A 25,691-nucleotide genomic window follows, 5' to 3' on the forward strand; every position below is an offset into this window, starting at 1 on the left:
AAGCACACCTTTAGCATCATCTAAAAGCTGCTTTTCTGGGATGAGCAACTTTGAGTTTGAGAAGGCTTTGCATACCCAAAAAATTCGCGTAGAGGCCTTATGAATACTGCTCCTTTCGGCACTTGCCCCTCTTCCCATTCCTATATCTGGACCTAGGAGCACGCAAGTGGTGCTCCTTGCTCACTCATTGGCAAGGAATTCATTCTCCTAGTGCTCTGCTTCCTCTTGTTTTGCTCTCTGGATACCTCGCTCCTGGCAAACTTTCAAGCAGTGCTAGCTCCTTTGTGCAGGAGAGGTGGGCAGGTCTGACAGCACGTAGCTGTGCTGGTGTACTTAACTTTCACTTGTCTTCTCCCTGCAAAATAAATAAATAATTGACGTGTGAAGGGGAAAAGCGTGGGAGGAAAAATGTCAGGAAATTCAAAGGTGAAGCTATTTCCTCCCTCAGTAATATTTTTCTTCTACGTGTTGTTTCTTTTCTTCAAACAATGGGGTGAGTTAAGAATGGATTCAAACTATCAGCCTTGCCATTGTTTATTTAAATCCTTTCATGTGTGTGACGGACCTCAGGAAAAGCCCACACTTCCACTGTGAGCCCTCTGGGCAGCCTCTCTGTAGTGCAGTGCCAGTACAACAGGGCTTCAGTGTCCTTTGGGTCCCAAAGTGCCATTGAGTTAAAATAAATGGTGAAACGTATAAGGTGTGTGATTTAAAGGTGTTGGCTGTAAAATCTGATAGCTCTGGCAAGGCCTAATTTTTTTTTTTTAAAAGCAATTATGTAGCCCACACACTCAGAACAAGGATTTCAGATGTTAATTACTTAAGCAGAAGGTGTTTGTGAACTTCTCGTGTGTGTTCGTGTGTGTGTGCACACTTCCATTTGGGGAAAGGGGTGTTTTGCTGAAACAGGTGAAAGTTGGTTCTGTAGTGTAAAACAGGAAGCAGATGGGTACTAATTAAAGCCCTGTTGATAAAACCGTGACTGAGCTTTTGAAGCAGCTGCTTTCCTTATTTTATATATAGCCGGTGTGTGCTTCATATAAGAGCCAGGCTCCCCACACTGCATTGTTTTTGTGAAGCTGGAGGAAATGCACGTGCATGTGCGTGCGTGCTGCCATGGCTGAGTGATGCCGCTTGCTGTTTGCTTCCTTCTGTGCCCAAGAGAAAACGGTGTTTTCCGAACGTCTAACAAAGGTGCCAGGCACCTCTTCATCTCCCTCCTCTTCTCCTTCCAGCTTTCCACCCTCAAGCAGGCACCAGGCTGGTGGGAGTGCCTGTTTCCAATGGTGCTGTAGATACGGGAGGGCAGCTTACTGTGTGTCACAGGTTTTATGTCCCAACTCATTGTGGAGAGCTGCATCTGGGAGGGAAACCAAAACATCAGTGAGGGTGTCAGCCTCTGTGTGTGTGACTTGCCATTGTCATGATGGTCTTTAATCTTCACAGGTACTCTTTATATTGCTTTTACTGCCTTTTCTCTTACCTTGGGGCTTGTAGAATGAATAATAAACTAATCTTCAGGAAAAGAAAAAAAAAGGGAACAACGAGATTTAAGCATAATGTAGGCAAAGGAAAAATTGCACCGAAGCAGAGCAAATCTTCATATGGTAGAATCATAGAAGGGTTGGAAAGGACCTTAATGCTCCTCTAGTCCCAACCACCCCTGCCCTCAGCATGGATGCTACCCACTAGATCAGGTTGCCCAGGGCACCATCCAGTCTGGCCTTGAATGCTTCAGGGATGGGGCATCCACAGTTTTCCTGAGCAACCTGTTCTAGAGCCTAACCACCCTCTGGGTAAAGAATTTCTTCCTGACATCTAATCTAAATCTCTCCTCTTAGTTTAAAACTGTTCCCCTTGTTTTACCACTATCTGCTTGCGTAAAATGTCACTCTCCACCTTTTTTAAAAGCTCCCTTTAGGTACTGAAAGGCTGCAGTGATGCCTCCCTGGAGCCTTTTCTAACTAGCAGCATTAATTTTAGTATTTTAATGCCATCAGTAGAAGAATGTGTTTTGAACACAGAGAAATAAATGTTAGGTTTCTGTTGACTTGAGTTGGTAAGTTTTGTCTGTATATTGAGTCATTGAAACCTGTTTACTGGCAGCATTTTGGTGTGGGGGAATTTATTCTTTCACTGAGGAAAGTGCCAATGTTCAATCTTGATGTTGGGGATGTCTTCATTCCAGTAGAAATAAGCTAAATTTGGTATGGGCAGGAGGAGAAAGAGGAGGAAAATTTTGGTCAGTGATGGGCTTGAGTCCAGTAGCGGGCAGATTGAGGGGATGGCAGCTGAGGTGTGGAGCAGTGTCTTCTGTATGGGGAAACTGTCGTTGCATTGGCCAAGTTTCTTAGGGGGTGGTGCTTGGGAATTGGGACTGTGTTCGGCTGAAGCTCTCATGGGGTGCTCTCTGGTTGTCTGTTTGAAGCTGCAGCTTTCCTATTTTCAAGCTGCTGCTGAGGTTGCAAGTTCTTCATTTCATCTGGAGCAGAAACTGCTTGACTGGCAGACTCCCTACCAGAAGCAGGTGTTTCTACCACCCCATAAGCCTATGACTGCCTGCCTCAGAGGACCTGAACAGCCCAGAGTGTTCAGGGAAGCATTTCCTGGTTTGGCAGCCAATACTCTTTCCCTCTAAGTGACTGGCATCTACAGTGGCTTATCAAGCAGTTGTGATAAAATTGCTGTAGAATACAAGCCACGGTCTTTAAAGCTCTGTTAACAGTGTTAGTTGGGGCTATTCCCATCATGTCTTTTCACTCTCTTGGGAGGACAGCCACAAACTGGTAGAGCTTCTTGACCTGTGATCTGTTCTTGTTTGGTCCCTCAGTGTGAGGAGCTGATAGGTTTTTCATAGGAATAATTCCAAGAGCCTTTTGCTCCTCATAGCAGGAGTGAGAGGAGGCAGCCAAAGCATCCATCTCATTCCCTGTACCTTGCTAACATTGCTGATGGATGAACTGTGCACTTCTTTGCTACTGCATCTCTCCCTGACTGCTGTCAGATGAAAGGAAAACTGGCTGGTCCCATAGTGCATGGAAGAATGGCAATGCCACCTTCTGCTTTGGACAGCGTGTCTCGTGGAGGATTTTTTTACTCCGCTGTCACCTGGATTGTCTGCATTTCTGGTTATGGGCTCAGTGAGTTGTGCTGCATCACTACAGCCAGAACTATTTGCTGGCGTTTACCAGGTGCCAGAACCTGGGTTGGGAGAGCTTTCCTTCAGGCACAGACTGCAGGGTTATGAATCCTCCTCTTAAATGTTGTGGTTTTTAGAACCCCTCAGTGTTTGTCAAGAAGCTATTGCTGTTTGAGTGTACTTTGGCATCGTACTTGAGTTAATCTTCTCTGGCCTTATTCTTTAAGTCAGCCTTTTGACAAAGTGTGGGGGCCAGGTTTAATTGTAGATGGTTCTTGCTCTTTTTCTAGAGTCAGCAACTTAAAATTGTCTAGTTTCTTCCTGTGGTGCACGTGTGTTTAAGCCCGGATTACAGGAAAGCCAGTGCAAACAGACAGAGGACATTTGACTGCCACTACCTCCCCTGGCTGCCTTCTGAAGGATTTTAAAAGTATTTTGGAGCCCTGAGGAACATGTGGGCTACAAACTGCGAACAGCTACAGCAGAAAGGATGTGAGCTTGTCAATAGACTTGATTAAAAAAATTGGAAATCCACATGGTCTGGGCTGTTTGAGAAGCAGGCAGCCTCTAAGGCAGCGTAGAGAAGTCAAGCAAGCTGATGCAAAAGTTGTGGTGTGCCTTTAGCTGTGACAGGAAGCAAGTGCCTTGTCACTGCTGCTCTCTGGCAAGTTCTTTCTTAAGGTAAAAAGGCCTTTAAACAGCATTTCTGTGGTGTTTGTTAGCCAACCACACTGCACAGAAATCACTGCCAGGGGATTTGTACAAATCACAGGCTTCTCTCCAGTTCTCCTTAGAGGTGAATATGTATCTTAATATTTTGGTTGATTACACTCAGTCTTGAATGTTCTCACTTGAAAAATTTAACACAAAAGTAGACAGAAATAGGTAAGAATTAGAAAAAACCCCCAATCTTTTCAGTTTAAAATATTACTTAATTTTTAAAAAGAGATGTGGAACACAGAGAATTGTATTTTTTCCTTGTCGAAATTACTCAGCTACTACTCGCCTTGGAAAATCAGTCAAACGTGTTAAATATATATATGTGTGTGCGTGTGTGTGTGTGGGATGGTTGCTGTTGTTCCGAAACCTTTGAGCAAGATAACTCTGCACTTCCTTATCAGATGCCCCAGAAATGCTTGGCATTGAAGGAAGTAGACAGCAGTGGATGAGTGAATGTGGGGTCCTTGAATAATTGACAGAGGAGGAAAAAGGAGGATTGAGCCCATGGCTGCTTTGCCAGTTTCCGTTATTTGAGGAAACTGGCAAAGCAGCCATGGTAGGTCCTAAACATCTCTGTTGCCTTGAGAATTTCATTAAAAAGACTGTCTAAGAGCTATTTAAGTTCCTTAAAATTGCAAGTACCTTTTTTACAAAGCCAGTCTTGGAAGAAATGTTCTTTTCTTCATCTCCCTCTCCTTCCTAGGTAAATGAGGAATTCCTAAGACTTCACTAACAGAGGAGAGGTGGAAATCCTTCTCCATGATAATTGAATGCTTGAAATACAATGTTTAAGTTAAACCTATAGAAAAAAGAGCTTTGAGAAACTTTTGAAATGTAGTTCTGTAATTTCTACTTTGTCACAGGGACGTTTTGTATGAATTGTGTGGTGTTTGGAATGATTGCTCTCTTTTTTCTAATCCAGAGGGCATTTTCTTAGGGGTCATGATGGGTTTAGTAATCACATCCACTGCAGACTGTGATCCTGCTGAGCAGCAGTGATGGCACGTAGTTCAAAGTCTCTTTCCTAACTCTCTGCTGTGGTGTCAGGGTGAATGTAGGCAAACAGTACCTTGCTGGGGCTCTGCCTCATCCAACTGTGTCACCTGCAATACCTGGGTGCATGTGAGCCGACTTCAGAAGAGCTTTGTTGGCTTACCTATGATTTCAAAACCAGCCTTCAGCAAATATGTTTACTTTATATTTGGCCCCTCTTTTTCTTTTTTCTTTTTTTTTTTTTTTGACGTCCTATTTCTTGCTCCTTTTTGTGTTTTGTTCTGAGCATTCTTGTAAGTCTGTGTTTTACAGGTTGCAAAACTGTAAAATTGTGAATTATCTTGCTGGTGTAAGCCAGCAGCGGACAGGAAGAAAGTGGAAAATACTGAATAGGCAGCATATTGCTGCGTAGGCATTTAATGTTGTTACAGTGTGATATAAGTTAAAATATTGCTTATTTCCTCTTTGCTGTTCAAAACAACCTGGAGCATGTTATGACCAGGATCTAAACAATAACTGAAAAAGTAAAAAAAAAATGTTTTAACAGAGAAAGGCATGGCCTGCCAAATACGCTGCGTAATTTATGATTACATGAATAATCAACAAACAAAATACTTGAAAACACCTGAATTTCCGGGGGAAGACTATAATTTCTTTTTAAAACCAAACGAAAATCTGGGAAAATTCCCTGCAATATCTTCAAAACTGAAAATAATCCAAAAAATTGAGCACTAACTGTGAAGGCTTCAGTGTCTCCTGCAGTTCCCAGCAGTTTAACAGATCTGTGGACATAAACCCAAATATGTAGCAATGACAAATTATTATAAAATTTCATAAACAAAATTGGTTAGATAAATAATATTGGAAAACATGCTTCAGTAAACATGCTTTCTTTTTTCTGTTTCATCCCTGTTTTAAAGAGGGCTTTATGTGACCCACAGAATAAGTAACTTCCTGTGTCTTGATAGCTGTTGCAAATGACAGCTCCTACTGCTATTTTTAATCTGACGTAAATTAATGTCCTGTACATTTTATTTTTTTGTTTATTTTTTTGAAACGGGTGCCCCATTCTGACCAGCTCAGTTAAAGAGTTTGCACATCGTTGGACCTGCACAGGGGGCTGTGTTGCTTCTGTCTCTCACTGTCTGCAGGAGGAAGAACTAAACTGCAGTACTTGAAAGAAGCAAAAGCTGTCAGGAGACAAATACTGAGCAAATCCCTGTAGAGGGACTTCCTTGTTGCACCCCTTTGGCTTGATTTAGGGCATTTTATCTCCAAGTGTCAGCTGTGCTTTTGCCTTAATGTGCTTTAATGCATATCTAGGGAAAGCTGAGGGAAGATCCTTCCTCATCTTTGGGCAAAAGCGTGGGAGGGATGGGAGGCCTGTGGCAGGCTTCGTGATTGGGAATCTGACTATTGCTGTCCTTAAATCTGAATGTTGAGGCTGGCAGGCTCGGGCTGCCCAGTTACACATGGGCTTCTCCTTGAGGGGGATTGGGGTGATGATGGTGAAGTTTGCACCATGTGAAGACTGTGACCTCCAGGAGGAGGGAGCCTAATCTGGAAGCTGATAAGAGCTTTTTGGGGTTAAGGAATTAGCACAGAGGAGCGGAGGCTTTTCAAAAACAGTGTTTTCTTTTCTGAACTGATAAGAGTGATATGATGTCCTTCCTGGGACACCTCCTGTTCCACCTGATAAAAGCCAGCTTGTGCCCAGGGCAGTGGGAGAATGAATGAAGACTGATCTCTGAGCAGCCATGGTAAGGCCAGTTTCCTTGTGTATATCAAATGGAAAGAAATAGTAATGAGGGGTGATTAATTAGACCTAGTTGGCAGGAGAAATCTAGCACCCAAAATGTCTAGCAAAGCTCATTTTTGCACTGGTGTCCCACTCTGGAAGCTGTGTTATTTTGTGCCCAGTGTGGTCCTGCACCTCTAGCAGCAGGTATGTATGTAAAAGATCTCAAGCCACAATGGTGCTGCTAATTTTTCTTTTCATTGACCTCATTGTAATATTTTACTGCATAAAAAGACCCCTATGTTTGGGTATTGCAATGAGTGCTGGTGCATCAGAGCTCTTGGGCTTTACTCTGTTAATTCTTGTCATTAAAAACATGGCTTTTTCTTGTCCTTTTTACTTTTCTTGTTTGTGAAGGAGGAAAGCAAATAAATACAGAGCCGATGGTTTAAGTCACTGTTGCCAGATGACATTCTATGGGAATGTGGACTTGCCAGTATGTAGATTGTAAATAGTTCTTTGATTTAATAAGGGTCTGTTAAGTACAGAGCACAGCCTACCGTAGTGAGGGACTAGGAATGCTTCCAAAATGGTGTGAGGGAAGAAATTGCCCTTTAGATTTCCCTCCTCTGGGTGCCCATCTTGCTCTGAGAAATGGTACTCTGCCTCCCATAGCCTACTGAAAATTGTGAGCGTGTCTGGGGGTGACTGTTCAGAGTTGGTGCTACATGTTTTGCAAGATTGGACTACTCTGGCTTTATAATATTGAACAGATGTCATAAAAACCAGTGATGAGTGCCAACGTTTCTGGAACTGCAGCCTGAAGAACATCACAGAATACAGACTCTGAGAGGAAGATGCTGGCATGAACAGTGCAACCACCCATCAGGAGTTCTCTGAGTCCCAAGAAAATCAACTAAAATCCCTTTTAAGTATAAACCTCACCTTTTGAAAGAAGGTGACTGCAACTGGCAGTTGGGGAGGGGCAGTGCACACTCGGATATTGCCAAAGGCTATATTGAAATTTGGATGAGGGTTTTTTGCTGGCTTTGGAGTAGTAAATTGTGTTACACAAAATCTGCTAGGCTGTGGGAGCAAACCCGAATTGGAAAGAGCTCTCCTGAAGAGAGTGTGCTGGTGGTCTGACCTGCTTCTGTAGTGGAGGAGAGTAAGTACCAAGGCAAACTGTGTTTAAGAAGCTGGAGAGAAACATAATACCTAGTTTATGTGGTGCCTCTTTGGGATGTACAAAGAGGAATAATTGAAAATATATAATTGCTTCTTGTGAATTTGGAGTATAAAAACAGAACACAAAGAAAAATTAACAAATATTGACTGTATAAAGCAATACCTTTACATATTTTTAGATATGCAGGAGTTTAAAGAGAACTTAAGTATGATCCCATTTAAGCTATTTTTTATTAAAAACGTAAGAAAACAATTCTTTTCTGCTACTACTTTGTTAACAGGAAAATTGTATTTTATTTTCTTTTTATGTATGAGACAGATAAGGGGTAAATTGGATAGAGGAAACATAAATAGTAAAACAGTGACTGTGTGTACTGGACTGTACTCAGATGCAAAAGAAACTAAGGGAAAGAGAAATGTCCCTTTCTTCTTTCCTCAGTTTCTCTTGTTTACCACATCAACATTAGATATTTACAACACTAGGTGAAATCCATAGGGTGGTTGTTACTTTTAAGCTGACACTGTCCCCTTACAAATATGAAACATTTAGCATCTTAACCACTAGATGCACTAAATAGTTTCTAAAGATGCCCTAAACAAAAAAAAAATCCTCTTAACTCTTGTTTTAGTTTTCTTTTTGTAGTTTTGGGGACTGTGCTAAAATTTTGTTAGTATATCCTTAAACTTGCTATAGTCAAAATAAAGATCAAATGCATATTGAGATGTAGCCTAAGAGATCCTGCAGCTTGTAAATAAAAGGCTTTACCCTTCTTTTCACAAGACTTGCAGTTTCCTCAAGTCAGGGATTTCCTGTGGGGCACAGCTAACCCTGCTGTGAAGGAAGCTTGCTGCTTTCATTGAGTCTTTGTTTCTGAAAAACTGGTATTCAGTGACATGCATGACCACAGAATGTGAGTTCTTCAGTCCTTCCTTGCTAAATGGAAAGACTGCCTCTGCTATGCTAATACAAGTGTAGTAAGGAGATGTATTTAATTTTTTTTTTTTTTTTATATTCTATGCAAAGGCTCAGTCAACACAACTTTTTATGCTGTTGGATCTGTACATCCCCTTTGGGATGTTGCTTCCCAAGGTAAGAAATACAGACAGCCCTTGAGCTTCTCCAGGCATGGCCAGCCCATGGGCAGCACAGTGGATGGGGCAAGTGTCATGGACTTAGCCCCTGTCTCCAGTACATCCTGCTTTGCTTTACCTGCCTCAGTTTTAACTCATTTTCAACTGTTGTGGGCTGCACATTGCTTGTAAATCCATCAGGTGCTGATGATCATTCCAACCCTTTAAGTTATTGGTGGTTTTGTGGAAGCAAGTAGTCTTAATTCATGAAAATGAAGATCTGTGGCTTCCTAGTAAAGTATCCAGCTGAAACCAAACATATAGGTCTACGTTTGCTTGTGCCTTTACCTAGACAAGTGGCAAAGGTCTGCTTTGGTCATTATGCAGGGATTTTAGTCTGTAAAATTTATGTGGCTTCTCAGGCAGGGATCTTTACAGTTGTTTCACTTAACCAGTTAAAGCTTTTTCAGTAATCATATCTGGGATTTTTGATTTTGGAAGTTTTCTGGAAGTTTTTTGTGTGGACTCAAAGGCCACTGCAAAAAATCAACCCTATTTTCAGACTACAGTGTGTTTCACCTCTGCAATTTGCACTTAAACACTTGGCCTACTTCTGACCTTATTGCTTCTAATTGGTAAGAATATATTTCCAGTGTTCCTTTTAAGATGATCTGCTGGTCTAATTAGCATTGATGTATTTAGCATGTATGCACATTTGTACCTCTTCATTAGAGCTAACAAATGTCAATAAAAGGCAGCTTAGTTTTAGGAAGAAACAAAGCTGGGGGGGAAAGCTTTCTATAAAGTGCTGTAGTCTGTGATGAATTGGGTGTACCAGTGGAGAGTGGCAGAGGTGAAGCAGGCAGTCTGTTAAACAGGAAACGAGTGATTAACATTTTTTGTCCTACTGATCGTAATTATTCCCACTGGCTGAAAAAAAAATAAACACCCCTTAGTCTCTCTTTACTATAGCTGCAGAATGAAATTTTGAGCTATTAGTCATTCTGGCATTGTATGGATGAACTGCTACTTTATTACTCCAAATTTTGGGGCTTTTTCAGTTTAATAAACTTTGCCTATAATTGTGATTCATGTTTTCCTTGCAATAACCTGCTCTTGCTCTGCATTTGAGGACAGCTTTTCCTCAGACTGTTATGGCTGTGTGGTGCCTGTGTCCCTGCAGAGTTGCGTTCCTGGTCACTGCATTAGAGCCCACAGTGAATAATTGTGAAAGGGCTACCTGCCCGCCACAAATCACAGCAGCTTTCCTCAGGGCTTGCTGCACTACAGGTGATTCCAGTGCTTTTCATCCCTTTGATGAGCACACCGTAGCAGTGGTACGTGGTGCTCACCTCGGCTGCACTGTCATTCATTCGGTCTGGCAGTGGCATAATGCAGGTGTTCCCTCGCCTTCAGTGAACAAAATACGTAGGCTTTTGTATTATTATTATTCCCATTATTTTATGGGACTGGTTTGAAAGACTGATTATTTCCCTGGCCTCTGCTGTTTTATTAATTGCAACCTTTACCAGCTCTTCTGTGATAGCAGCTGGGTCTGCAGTTAGGTTACTCAGATTTTCACGAGTCCTCCTGCTTTGCTGGTTTTGCGTTACTGATGTGATTGCACAGGCTTCTTGTGAAGGCCAGAGGTCTGAGAGTGCTTAAGGAGAGCAGAGAAGCCCTAGTTTTAAGGGCATCCTGACTTTGAAACATTCCTCTTCAGTGAGGCCTCTCTGTTGGCCTCCTGTGTGTCCCTGGTGAACTTGGGAAATGCTTGTTCATCATGAGCTGTATATGTGCATATGCATATATATGTTTCATATTTGTGGAAAACAGAAATGTTTATTTACAAATATGGAACCCTTATATTTGTCAAACACTTGTTTTCCATCTGTTGGAATAGAAAGCTTGCAGCATCAGTTTTGTAAAGCAGTATTAGAATTTGTCTGGATCACCAAAAATAGCTATCCCAGCTATCTCTGAATTTTTTGATCTGATATTTGTTTCTTGCCTTATTTTCTACACTTCACAACTTTTAACATTGTGATAAATGAAGTTGATAAATGAAGCTATCATTTATCCTGATGGCTATTTGCCTTTTTTTTTTTTTTTGAAAACATTGTGGTAAAATGGATAGATTTTAGACGAACCTGCTGGCTGTCTTGGTTTCCCAGATGATTTTACCAGAGGGACGAAGATCCATTCAACAAACTTCATTTAAAAGTCTCATGTTTTTCATGTACATTTTTGTCTCTTTGTTTTTCCTAGCCAGTGTCACATAGTTTCTTCGGCTTTGAAATCCTAGCAAATGTCTATATATATCTATATAAATCATGCCTGTATTGTGCTCATAGAAATAAATGTTGTTATAAAACACAGTATTGGCACTGATAAAGGTGATAGTTAACCTGGCTGTGGCCCTCTGTGGCCTTGTGGTCTTGCTCTTGGAGGTATAGAAAACCTAAGAGTGGTTAAAAGTTTTGGTTGGGGTCATCATATGTGGAACAGTATCCAGGTGTGTGCAGGATGCAACCTGGAGGATGGCCAAGCACCTTCAGTGTTCAAAATTTTTTAGCATTTGACAGCTATGAGAAGGAAGCACAGGATAGTATAAATCTGTGAACCTGAAAGCAGAATGTACAGGACTTAGATTAATGCCACTGATATAAGGCCACAGGAAGCCCCTCTGTGTTCAGGAGACGTGTATAGCAACCATATAGCAATAACATGCAGTCCATCCTGTTCTTGTACATTCATGCATGGAAAAAGGGATGTATTGCTGAAATCTTGCCACATGGAACAGTTTATGGAAGTGTCTCCTCCGTGTTTGGAGGTGGTGTTTCATGGGTGGTGGTCTGGAGAAGACTCTCACTGTGCCACCCCGTGTAATGGAAAGCACAGAGAAACAGTGCAAAGTCCCTCTAGGAAGAGAGAAGTATTTCTTCACTTTTTCCAGCTGATACTTCTTAACTGTTTAACAGTAAAGGAGAAAAAATGAAGTAAAAAAAAAGCACCTCCCCAGGAACAAAGGACCCAAAAAAGCATGACCTGTTTGGGAGGAAATCCTGCCCTTCCACCTTCATGCAGCTGCAGGTGGCAAATTTCCAGCATCTTCTAAATATGACTCTGACGTGAGGCTAAGTGACATGATTTTTGTCCATACTCTTATTGGACAACAGAGAAGGTTTCTGAGCTGTAATAAAAAAATACCACAACTGGGTGGCGAAATTAGCTGTTTCATTAGTGTTTGAGGCCTCTGACACTGCAGCCTGATGTGTGGTTGTGTTGGTGAATATCGTAGTGTCAGGAACCTTTTTGAGAGAGAAATGTGTGCTGTCTGTAGACCAAATGCTTATGACTGTCCAGCACTAGCTCTGAGGCAAATCCAAGCTCCAGGTGCACCATTCGCATCTGAATTTTTTGTATTTCATAGTTATTAGGTAAGGCAAACAGGATTGCCTTACACCAGACTGTTGTACCAAAGGAAATTCTGGTAGGTCTGGAGTTAACAATGTTTTCTTTCCTCCTCGGCCTCTTGATCTAGCCCATGCAAACTTGGCAGCATGGTTGGAAACCACAGCAAAACGGGTGCAGGCAGTGTAGCTGTTGCAGGCAAACCTGCCTGTTTTGCCAGGCATGATCTAACTTAGCCTTGGATAGATGCCAGATGGTGCCACTTGCCCTGGATAGCCCCTGCTGCTGCTGTCCGGCTGTTAATGCTGAACGAGCCGTGAGCAAATGTGCTGGAGAACGTCCTGGCCTCTGCACACTTTCCTAGGAGTGTTAATGACTTCTTTTTAGAGTGGTGCTTGCCACTGAGGCTCCAAGAGGAGGATGATATGAACATCTGGACCTGCTGTAGAGTCCCTATACAAAGACCTGGAGAGACAGGTCGAATGTCTTCTCTAAGAGCATATGGAAATCCTGGGGTCTTCACTTCTCTGCTGCAAAACTTTTGCTTTGGTGTTGTTGCCACAAGGAGATTGTGCTGGTTCGGAATGCTGCTGTTAGCTGTCAGTAACAGGACATGCTACCACAGCTGGCTCATGTGCCAGCCACCACTGATCACAGCAGACATCTCCCAACAGCAGTGATGTTAGCTGTATGATCTTTTCTCCTACCAGTCCTCAACCCTGACTTTCTTCTCCTGAGCATGTTCCTGTTGCAGTGTCCTCCCAACTATCAGATAAAATTAATAAATAAGAAGCTTCCCCTCTTCTGCAAAAGCAATCTTGAGTATTGTATTCCCTCAAAGTTTCTTTCCAACTTCCAAATCTGTTTCAGATACTGTTTGAAGAGATCTGAGAACTTCAGTCAATGTATTGTGCCTCAATCTGTATTTGCAGTCATTTCAGCTGATGGTAGAACAAGCCGGCAACTTGTGTAGAGCATCCCCTTGGATGAGGTGTAGAAAGCAGTGGACTCCTGGGATGTCTGAATGGAAACTTAGTGGGCAGTCATTAGATTGTAAATTTTAATGGCAGTCCTTGACCTGTGTGTTACGGCAGCATTGTTGCTCCTGTGGCCACCCAGTTTGTTACAACTGTATCTGCTTCCAGAGGCCAACTCCTTCCTACCTGTGTTACTAGTTATTTGTGAATCTCCCTGAGATGCCGTGGCATGCTTTATTGCAATCCTGTCAAGCATATGCACCTTGATAGCAAATACACGTGTTTTTGTAAAGTGCATTGACTGTCACATCCATTCCTCACTCTCCCTTTTGGTGGCTGTCATGGCACTGTGGCTGCATAAATGCTGCCTGTGCCCATGGATGTATTAAGGCAGGAGAGACCATGAGTACTTCTAGGTGCTTTTACAAATTTGGGGTCTTGCAGCTCCCCAGACAATCACAGATCCACAGTTAGGTCCTTCTTGGAGAGGTTTGCAGTTGGATTAAAGAGCTCTGCTTCTCTCTGCTTTTGGTGCTCCAAGGGCTGGGGTAGAAGAAAGACAGCCAGTGTCCCTGGTCTCACTTCAGTAAGTACAATTTTGTCAAGTTGAACAGAGCAACTGTGTCTTCAGTTGTTCAGTAAAACACCATTTTACTAAAAAAATAATTAAATACCTCAACTTCAATTGGGATAGGGATATAATTTTTTTCAGCAATTAGTCAAGTTGAACTTAAGTTGTGTGTTTTGCTATTTATATCTTGGGTTTAAATGCAGTATTGGGTATCAGTGGAGCTGTTGGAGATCTTAGAAATACAGCTGAATGATATAAATATGTAGATTCAAAGGAATAATTTTCTTGGCTTCATGAATTTTATTAGCCAGGATGTGCTCTTCACATTGCACGTAGCTGATACTGGTTTTGCATATTTTGAGTCTTAAATCAGAAAGTAGCAACTAGCATATCCACAGTTCGTGGTCTGAATGCCGAAGTAAGTTTACTTATCTCAGAGGCAAAAACTCAATCCCAGGAAGCACTCCGCAGGTGGCAGCAGCCCTGCTGCCATCCTGACCCAGATTTTGATAAAATTCCAGTGCAGTTACGCGCAGTGCGATCTGTCATGAACTGCCACTGCGTGAAGACCTGCCTCAAAATGCAGATGCTTGCTTTTGGAGTCATTCAGGCCAGGTTTTGGGAGGCTTTGCTTCGAAGTCCAGGTGAAACCTGTGGCTGAAGGCATCTCTGCAGCGTGCTGGGGCTGGTGGTGCCGCTGCGTGCCCCAGCCACGGACAGCTGCGCCATTCCTCTGGCTGCCAAGATCCACTGCTGAAACTATACTTTTTTATCAGGTCATGTTTGCATCTGGCAAGGATTTGTAGACACAACATCATTAACAGCAGTGTATATTTTCACAAGATTTACCTCTTCAACACTTTTTCCAAGTTAGTAAATCATAGCTTCTTTAATGTCCTGCTGGCTGCGTGAAAAACAGGAATTTATGTAACAAGCTCTGGGCCGCAAACCTTTTCCTGTTAGGAAAATTTTTTTTCATTGCTGGCAGAGTTAGGAGACAGCTCTGTTACTCAAAGAGCGACCTCAAATGTCCTCGGTACAATAATACCAGATTATAACATTTTTGATGACTAAGGAATAGCAGTGATTCTTAAATATTTAACGCGTGTGTAGCAGAGAAGAGGGAGCTGAGCCTCATCATGGTGTTTTCCCTGACCGATGTTTTGTATGTTTGATATGCCTATTTTGATAGTAAACAGTGATCCTGAGCCAACTGAGTATGTTTACAAAATACAGTAAAAAAACGAACTGGCGCAGGAGGTCTTTTAATCAACAGCCATGCAGAGCAACTTTCTTGCGACATTTCTAGAGCTGGACTTGTGTCAGCCACAGATTCGGCTGTGGCCCTTGAGTGAAAACAACAGGCTGCGCCAGGCTGGCCTCACGAGGCTTCTCAGCCAGCCCCTGGGGCTGTGGGCAAGTCCAAAGATGGATTTCCAGGCTTACCCTCCCTATATGTTAGCTGCACCTCGTGCAAATAAAATTCCAAGGCCTTCCTTAGCACCCTGTTGCTAGATCAAAGATGGTATTTTGATAGTAGGAAATCAAAAGTGAAGAGATACAGTCCTGCTTTACAGTTTCTAGGAGAATGGCTTCCTTTTGAAATTGAGTAAGGAAATACTCAAATCACAGAGTCAGCACAGAATCAGAGAATTCTTTGGGTTGAAAGACACCTTAAAGATCATCTAGTTCCAATCCTTCCTGCCGTGGGCAGGGACGCGTTCCACTAGACCAGGTGGCTCCAAGCCCCATCCAGCTTGGCCTTGAAAACTGCCATGGATGAGGAATTGTTGATGGTGTTTGTTTAACTGGGATAACTTGTAAAGATGGTTCTTTGGAGGAGAGGTTGGAAAGGCTTCTGAGTTTAGGCTCATGGTTTGACTCATTGCTGTGCTGGTTGCACAGCCAGTGCCTTGAGGCCATGCTCTGCCATCTTCTGGTGTTAGGGAGTGTCTTGTGCCCCTGTTCGGGGTTCAGCTGCCGTTCTGGGGGCATAGTCTCAAGTCAGTAGCTCCTGTAAGGTGTTGCAGGACTGTAACACCTCTTGCTGCCCTCACCTTCTTGAAGGTCTCCTCTTATATCCCAGAGTAGCCATTTGTATTGAGCTCTGCAGGTGGCCAATGCTGCTTTGTCTTTTGGACTTTCCGTGGTCCAAAACGTATCATGGCTCTTGCAGGGAATTTGAGCCCGTTGTCTCTGGTTTAAGCCGTGAGATGACTGCTTGCGCCTGGCATGCCTACTTATGATCTTTGCTCCTTTTCTTCTGTCAGATGTATAGGGAATGGGGAAAGACGTGCGTTTTAGAAAGCAGATGTAGAGAAGTGAAGGTGGAGAAGGACATTTTTGAAGCTGCTGCTGTCACAGGCAGCACTCTGGGCTGGGAAATTCAGCAAGAGCAGCCAGAGACCAGAGCAGTGACTGTGTCCATCATCCTCTGTTTTACCTCACAAAGCATGCTCCATGAACTGTACCATCCTCATGGTTTGGTGCTGTAGTGGGTGTTGGGTGTCAGGTTAAAAACTTGAGAGAAGATAGATGGGAGTTAAAAGATAGGAAGACAGGAAATAAAGAACAATGCTTTTGTAGGTCAGGCTGCCATTTAGTGTTTTGAAATAACTGGTCTGCTGGCATTTGGGTGAAGATCAGCCTTACTCTAGTGCTTTCTAGGAACAATCTTTTAATTTTGGCTCCCCCAGAAGTTTCTTCAGACAAGTTGCTAAAAATTACTGTGAATGGAAGGCAGGTAGTGAATTACTGATTTCTCTGCCACCGAGGTTTAATTTCTGGTTTACACATTTATTTCATGTGTTGTTTTTGTGGTTCCCTCCTCCTTGTTCTGCATGAATTGGAATCCCAGCATAGACCGTGGTACTGTCTCACCCTTCTATTAACATCCATGGCTGCCTGTTGCAGCGCTGTTTGAACATGTGGCCTTTTGTTAGCAATTGTGTCAAGATACAGGAAAACTTTTCTGTTGATACAATGTTTTTTACATGTGCTCAGCAGAAAATTATATGAAGAAAAATAGGTTTATCTACAGCTTGGTAATGCAAAGATTAGTCTCTTATTAACAGGTCAGCCTGTGGTCTTCCATTTTAAATTTTTTTTTATTCTTTGTCTGTATTTAAGAACAAAACATGAAACATTACTCATGGCTGAGGAATTAAAAAAAAAAGCTCCAGTACCTCTGATCAGTCTTGGCACAAGGAATCTGGTGCCCTCAGGTACCTGAAGAGTCAATTTTGCATATTAAAATGTTGATTTTGAAAGAGAAAGAAAGATGATTTTAAGACCGAGGGTTTCATTACAATTTTGTCTATGCTGTTTACATTCCTTTGTCTTCCATGATTTCTTAGGCAATTTTTGTGTTTATTTATAAAAATTAGAACTTAATCCTCAACTGGTTTTCTGTATGTATTTTCTCATATAACACAAGTGATATAAACCTCACTAATGCTCAGTGGCAATAGTGACAGTTTGCGTGTCGCATGTCTGTAGGGTTTTGGGATGTGCAGGATGAGAATCCTTTGAAGACCATAGAACAGCATCTACCATTCCTGAACTTTGCATAAAATAATAATAAAAAAAATCCGTAAATACAGTCAGGTTCACTCATTAGAGTGAAACTGATAATGAGGTCTTCAGGCATCTTCTTGATCTTCTGACTTATTTTGTCTCCTTTATGTGGAATTTTTATTTCAGAACAGTCTCTGCAGTTTTATTTAACTTTTTATAATGTCAGATGTGATCGAGGCAGGTGACAGACAAATTGGCCTGGCGACTCTTTTCAAGCTTGTTTTAGCCAGTTCAGGGCAGCGAGCTGATAAAAGATGTTTCCAGGCTGGCATGTTCTCTTATTTAATGATTCCTCTGTGTTTTCTAACAAAATGAGAGTATGCTTACAGAAACAGGTATTAGGTATGCCATAAAAGATGCATGTCTTCTCCATTTCTTACATGCTATTCTGTTTTTCAGAACTCAATCCGTCACAACCTGTCTCTGCACAGCAAGTTCATCAGAGTGCAGAACGAGGGAACGGGGAAGAGTTCCTGGTGGATGCTCAATCCTGAAGGGGGGAAGAGTGGCAAATCTCCTAGGAGGCGAGCAGCATCCATGGATAACAATAGCAAGTTTGCCAAAAGCAGAGGCAGAGCTGCCAAGAAAAAAGCAGCCCTTCAGTCTGGTCAAGAGGGAAGTGGTGACAGCCCGGGATCACAGTTCTCAAAGTGGCCTGCAAGTCCCAGCTCTCACAGTAATGATGACTTTGATAACTGGAGTACATTTCGACCTAGAACAAGCTCTAATGCTAGCACAATTAGTGGAAGACTTTCTCCTATTTTGCCAGAGCAAGATGATCTTGGAGATGGGGATGTGCACTCCATGGTATACCCATCATCAGCCACCAAAATGACTTCTACTCTACCCAGCCTTTCAGAGATGAGTAATTCTGAGAACATGGAAAATCTTTTGGATAATCTCAATCTCTTGTCACCTAATACATCAATGACTGTGTCAACCCAGTCTTCATCTGCCACCCTGATGCAGCAAACACCAGGTTACTCATTTGCATCCTCGACCACAAGTATAGGTTCACCAAATCCTGACTACAGGAAATTCACTTATGCTCAAGCTAGCATGAACTCTTTGTCCCAGATTCCTATGCAGACTCTCCAAGACAGTAAATCAAGCTATGGATCGATGAGCCAATATAACTGTCCTGCGGGACTTCTGAAGGAGTTACTGACTTCTGATTCTCCGCCACACAATGATATCTTGGCATCAGTGGACACTGGTGTTTCCCAGGCTGGCGGCAGGGCGCTGGGCCAAAGTGTGCTGATGGTCGCCAACTCGGTGATGCCGAATTACGGCAGCCAGCCACCCCACAACAAAATGATGAACCCTAATGCCCGCCCTCACCAGGGACATAACCAGCCAGCACCTGCAGTCAATGGCCGTGCCTTGTCACACACAGTGAACACCATGTCACACACATCAGGGCTAAATCGCCTGTCAACAGTGAAGACTTCGCTACAAGTGCCTATGAGTCACCCAATGCAGATGAATGCCATGAATCCGTACGCCCCTGTTAACAGTTGCAATGGCTACGGGAGGGTGGGCATTGTTTCCCTCCACCAGGAGAAGCTTCCCAGTGACTTAGATGACATGTTAATTGAACGGTTGGACTGTGACATGGAGTCGATTATCCGTAATGACCTTATGGATGGAGAAACGTTAGATTTTAACTTTGACAGTGTATTGCCTAACCAAAGTTTTCAGCACAGCGTAAAGACAACCACACACAGTTGGGTGTCAGGCTAGGATGTAGTAGGAGGTAAGCTGTGCTTTTTATAATAAATCTGCAAAACAACTAAAGGGAAAAGAAAGAAATGTCAAGATGCTTAAAATCTGGGAGTTATTCTGTGTTGGCATGTGAACTCCCTCAGTAAGTCAGTCACTTTCCAGTCCTTTGTTAGTTTGAGAATCAGGTTTGCACTGGTGCATTAGGACTGTCAAGTATCGGCTTCTCTTACTTCATGTGGAGCACTAATGTTTTGTCATTGATGTTTTAAACAAAAAACTTGCTGGTTACTAGCCAGTAATGAATACATTTTTTTTCCCCATTTAAGGTATCTTAAAGCTAGCTTGAGCATATTTTAATAGATTTATTCATCTGTTGTGAATGTTAATTTGTTCTTTTTGTTGTTTTTTCTTTTTTCCTAGGCTATGGTTAAATTCTCCAGACTTGTCTGACAGCAGGAGCTGAGAAAAGCAGTACAAAGATGTCCTTCACCTTTCTTTTTCATTTTCTTGACAAAGCTGTGCACATGCACTAACTTTTTTTGGGGTCTTTTTTTTTTGTTTTTTCTTTTCTTTTTTCTTCCTTTTGTCAGAGTTGGCAGCAGAGAGTATTTTCCTGTACAGGATGTTTGCCCAAGGTTTGCAGGTTATGTGCTGCTGTAGATAAGAACTGTGCCATTGGAAATTTCATTACTCTGAAGTGCCAAATTCACTACACCATATAATCACAGCAAAGACTCTTACTTACATCATGTTGTGCTTTCAGTTTTGTACAGTATGATCTCTAGAAGAAGAATTGTTTTTTAAGACTATCTGTTTTGGTCCAAGAAAAGTTTATAAACTTTTGTAAGAATACTGTGATGATCTCATGCCCTAAGTAAGTTTAACCTTTGTTGATGTTACCTGTGTTTTGATGAATTGAGATAACTGTGGACTTGCCTTGCAGCAGTATGAACTGCATTATTTTACTCAAAATTGCCACACATTTCATATGAGAATAGAATAGCCTGTTAAATATGATCCTACGAAACTCACTGACTATTCAAAGCAAACAGTAGGTTAAATGCCATTTGATAAGTTACCTGTATTCGTGTAAATTTATGCAAGAATATATCTGGATTTCATTGTCAAATTAATCACTTTGTTGTTGGGCTTAAGATAATTTTTGGAATACTTTCCAAGCTATTTTTCTTATAATTAAAATCTACTTTTGTTACATAGGCAACTTTAAAAAAGAATAAATCTGAGATCTGGCAGCATTCATAACCTCCTCATTTTGTACAGTATTTTAACTGGATTAAGTACATGTTTTTATAAATTTCCCTAGCACTTGGAAGTGCTAATAAAGGAAAAGCTTAATAAGGATCTTGAATACAAAACATTTCTGTCCCTTTTTTTGTTGTGTGATGTATAAATATAGACAACTTTATGTTTAGAAATATTTAATCAATTTTATATATGCATTTTTAGAAATGTCATCTGCTTCTATTATCATTTTAACTTTGACTACCACGAAGTGTTAAGTATTCATTGTTAAGATGCTTGTACAATGCTTCACATTTATATTTATTTCATGGAGGTCTCATAATGTTTGTGCACTCAGGAGCAGGACCTTTTGCGGAAAATTTGTAATTGTAGTAAAATTAATGATAAAATTGTCATTTGTCTTAATTAGCACTAGTTTTAGGGTTCATCAGTGTTTCTGTTGTAAAGCAGTAGATTCGAAGAGGCAAAAATGCTACTTTTGAGTGGGAGACTAAAACTTTGACCTTATTGCAGGACAAAATATTACTTTTTTTTTCCAAAAGAAAGATAAAGTAAGTGGTGAAGTTATACAAATGCATGAGGTTTAGGGTAGGGGAGAGCATTAATAACAGAGATCTTGTTTCTGTGGAAAAACCTGCTCTTTTTGGAGTAGGCATACTGACAGCGACCTGAGCATTTTCAGGAGTGGCTCTTGGAATAAATGATTTCTGATTTTTTTGTAATTGCATGATGCAGTTTTCATGGATGTGTGAATAACAGGCCTCACCTGTCTTTTCACTGGTTGCTACACAACATTTGTGTTACAGAAATTCTTGGAGCTTTTTTATGCACTGACAGAATTAACAGCTTTTTTGCTAGAGCTGGCTGTTGTGAGGAAGGGGGGAAACAAATATTTTTACACTGATTTTTCTTTTGTCTAAACAGCTCACAACTGCAAAATGTCTTAATTGAAACTCATCTTCCCTGTAGTGATGGTGTGTGGTGGAGAAGGAAACGGGATTTGCCAAGTAAATGAAGTTTAGTAACAAGCCATATATTTAATGATCCTGTTATGACTTTCCTAAGGCTCTGCAATGTATTTATTGATGTGCTAGCATTTAGCTCCCTATTGGGCTTAAATCACTACTAATTACTGCTGGTCCTACTTTTTTAGATATGCTATTGTGGTTGTCAGGCAGTTCCAGAGGCGGATGTGATGCAGGATCTTCCCCAGCATGAAATTGGTCTTTGAACTTGTTCTGAGCAAAATCAAATGTTCTTAAGTGCCAAAGCCTCAATGGAGCCACCTGCTTTTACAGGCAAATATATCTAGTAGCATCTTCACCATCAAATACATAGTCTCTGAAACGTGATAGTAAATCCTGGCAGTGGAGCAAGTGGAGGGCTCATATAGGGGTTTCTGAAGATCATTCTGTCTGCTGCATGTGCAAAAATGTTTGCTCCCAAGTAGGCACTGATACACATAGGCCAAAGTAGTCATAAAATCCACCTCTGCATGCAAAGAAAGCAGTAATCAATGTTACACTCGATGGGGATGCAGCTGAACATGCTATATTTAACAATATACCTCCTGTTTATTATTTACTGCTACTGTATAACTTCCTGTAAACAGATATTTTATTCATTTCCTTTTATAACTATGAATAACGTAAATGTAGCCTTTCCTTAATTACTACAGTCTGTAAAAAGCCCTTTTAATTATTACGAGAAAACGGTTGTAAGTAATCAGAGATTTGGGCTGCATGGTCAATTTGGCATTTTTTGGGGTTTGGGGTTTTTTTTAGTTTTGAGGTTTTTTGGGGTTTTTTTCAGTTGTTTGGGTTTTTTTTTGTGTTCGGGGTTTTTTTGTGGTGCCATTCTAATGTTTTGCAATTTTAATTCTGGAATACTATGGAATTGGTGGAGGAGCATGTTGTCTACCTTGAAAACAAGCATTATGTGACCTCTAGTTATAAATCCTTTTTCAGTAAAAGTACCAAGTTTTTGGAGTAACTTAGTTTGTCAGAATTGTTGTAAATGATTGGTTTGTGAATTGTGCAGATGAACTTACCTATGCAGCCTTGTTTTTGACTTTTCTCTGGTTTGTACTGTTATTAAAAGTTTATTGTATTATAGAGCTGTTCAGATATTTTAAATATAAAGATGTATTGTTTCCATAATATAGCTATATGATATATGTTTAGGTAGTAGATGCATTAATTGGAAAGCTCTGCTTTGATAAACTGACAGTTTGCCTACACTTATAAGCAAAAATGATATTGCTTATTATTGGCTTAAGTCAACAGAGCATCCCTGAGAAGTTAAAATTGGACCAATTATAAAACAGTATAAAATTTGCACTTGTTAAACCACTGGATGTATGTTAGTATTTTTTTATTTTTTTACTGATTTGAAATTCCTATTTTCATTATGAAATTGCTAGGATTCTTAATTTATGACTGATTTTAAATAAGGTATTCTCATTATTATTATTATTATTGTTATTATTATTATTTTGGTAATCGTAATGTAAGATGCAGCATGGTTTATGCAAGCAAAAAAAGCAAATTATTCGACATGAAAACTGGCCTCTTTTTTGAAGGTGTTCCACAAACCAGCAATATCTGAGAGATTGGCATGTACATACTGCTAGTTCTATTTGCGAGTGGTGTGACAGCTCTTCAACGCTTCACTGCTCTGACTTAGTCACATTGCAAAATTAAAATTCATGCGTGGATATTTTCAGAAAAAGTGCCTGATGTACTTCTACAGACACATGAGAACAATCCCTGACAGTTTGTTGTATAAAGCCATAAATGTATATAAATTATGTTAAAAAGGTTTTGTGTCCTTTCTTGTATACAGAGAATGAGATTTGTACCAGGATTCTACTTGTGATTAGTAATCCTTCTACTGAGATGTTGTTGTAATCACTTTCCTCACCGTGTAACCTTTTTAATGGTGATGATCCCGTTTGGACAATCCTGATGGCATTAGCAATTTTATACAGAAAAATACCTCATGGTACCAAGTCTTGCCTGGCGAGATGATAACATATTAATGAGCAAACACTAACTGCAGAATAGTTAACAAATTTTCGATTACTTGGTATACAGGAATTTTTCTCTCTTGGCATTGCTTCTGGATTTGGAACTGTAGCAGGTACAGGAACCTAATAGGGCTGTGTTACCAGTGTTTAATCACAACCTAGTGTGCTAAAAGTAACTTGTTTACAAGTCTTTGAGACTAAACGCAAGAAGAATCCGTGCCTGACTCCCAGGGCTCACGAGACATCTTTGTGTAGAGATGTGTTGTTACTGGAAGCTGCACGAAGCAGCATCAGACCATGTTGCCAGTGCTTCAACAAGCGTAGTTCAGAGAAAATGACAAAAAGTCATGAAATCATTTCAGAATGGGTATTTGTAAGTATAAGCTCTTAATAAAATTGCTATGACATGAGATGGTAATTAGTGTATCAGAATGTTATGTAATACATTATTAAAGAATAATAAAAAAAAAGGGGGATGTTAGCATCCATCAAACCGCAGGAAAGAATTAGACTTTTAGTCCAAATTACTTGTTAGAACCTAGTGCTATTAAATGTGGGAGAGAGTGGGTCCAAGCCCTCTTGGCCCTCTTTCCTCTGTTTTTTGCCTCTGCCCCTCCTGAAGTCTGCACCTTTTCTCAGAGTAAGTTTTTTCCTTGCTGAACATTTGCCAGCCTGCCTGGTACTGCTCCTTTTGCAGCCATGCTTTAGGCTGTGGCAATGGGAGCGCTGCTGATGTGAGCAGGGAGAGCAGGAATGTCTAATTTTTTTTTTTTTAGTTTTTTTTAAAATTTAGATTGTGTTTCAAAACAGAGCTGGAAGAAAGGATGGGAGGCTGCCAAAGCAGACAGCCAATAACACCCACGCCACAGTTGTCTTATGAGGCCCAGATCCCTGCTTGCCTGCAGGTGGGGAGGGAGAGGGGTGGCAGAGAGCAGGCTCTAAATGAATTGCTGGCAAAAAAAATCCAGTTTGATCTTAAAGTGAGCAGAGGTAGACGTAAAGAACATGAAAGAACTAATTGCATGTAAAAATAGAAATATTTAAAGATAGCTAAAATATAATTTCTGCTTGTACTTTGCAGTTCCATCTTTATTTTAGGTTTGCCCTTTTTTCTTCAGTGTACATTTTGGAAGGGTTTTTTGCATGTCAGGGGAAGCTGAGGATATCTTTCCTGACATTTTCAAAAGCCTGACTTCTGGAATGAGAGGGTTGTAAGATCCAAAGATACTCTATTTGGGTGTTCATGATGCTGTTTGTTGGAAAGGATGCACATCTACTTGGTACATGACTAGTTACTGCTGTCAGGAGAGATAGTCAAAGCTTGTCTCTTGGGAAGGGACTGGCTAGCAATTTATGCCAATCTGGCAACAAGGGATTTGAATCTGCTGATCAAGAAGGAAAACCTCAAAGCATCTTTGTGCTCTGAGTCAGTTGTACATCATTGTAATAAACATGTTTTTGTGCAGAAGCATCAACTACTATGTCACCTCAGTTGATAATCCAGTTAAAACTACAAATGACATTAGGTCTTGCAGCCATTTACTGTGCAGCTGGTGTGCAAAGATGGGATCTGTGAAGATCCTTGGAAGGAATAACTTGCAGTGATCAGTGCCTGTGGTCATGCCCACTGCTGCAATTGCACGCAAATCCCTGTTCATTACCTGATTATGTTTTGCTTGGGGTAATGTTCTGGCATGTGCCAAAATGACAGCTAGAATGAGGAGGCAGGGACAGCGCCCCATCTTATTTTATGTTCTTCTACTTGCTGTTGGACCCTGGGGCATGCAGAAATTTTGCATGTATTTTTTGCAAGTAAACTTCTTGTGGGGGTGTTTATTACTGAGATGATGGGAAAAGGGATGAGGGCTTCGTGCAGTACAACTGGAGGAGCATTGCAGGAAGCTACTGGTGGGTATAATAGGGCTGTGGAGGGAAGAATCAGACAATGAGCTCTTTCATAACTTGGAACATTTTGCATCCTTCCTGTCTGCTCATCTGCAGTTGCTCATACCATCCTTAAATGAAGAGGCTTTTCCAAGCAAGATGAGTTGAGTGTTGGTCTCTTCTCCTAAGTAACAAGAAAAAAAGAGGAAATGGCCTTATGTTGCCCCAGGAGAGATTTAGTTTGGATATTAGGAAAAATTTCTTCACCAAAAGGTTGTCAAGCATTGGAACAGGCTGTCCAGGGAAGTGGTTGAGTCACTATCCCTGGAGGTATGTAAAAGCCGTGTAGATGAGTTACTTAGGGACGTGGTTTAGTGGTCGACTTGGCAGTGCTGAGTTAATGG

At 41.1% G+C, this 25,691-nt stretch overlaps 1 protein-coding gene across 1 annotated transcript in view; it reads left to right on the forward strand.

The window, feature by feature from the left end:
* FOXO1 (forkhead box O1) overlaps positions 1–23,813 on the forward strand; it is a 64,942-nt gene extending 41,129 nt beyond the window's left edge. Inside the window, exons 2-3 of the mRNA XM_042014131.1 lie at positions 17,787–19,143; positions 19,533–23,813. Coding sequence (XP_041870065.1) covers positions 17,787–19,130 — 1,344 coding nt within the window. The 3' untranslated portion in view covers positions 19,131–19,143; positions 19,533–23,813. The remainder of the gene's footprint in view (positions 1–17,786; positions 19,144–19,532) is intronic.
* Positions 23,814–25,691: the final 1,878 nt, after the last annotated feature.

The sequence above is a fragment of the Corvus kubaryi genome, unplaced genomic scaffold (genome assembly GCF_017639235.1).
Source record: "Corvus kubaryi isolate FWS band 111438036 unplaced genomic scaffold, C.kubaryi_AGA036_p1.0 split1-65, whole genome shotgun sequence".
Taxonomy (NCBI): Eukaryota; Metazoa; Chordata; class Aves; order Passeriformes; family Corvidae; genus Corvus; species Corvus kubaryi.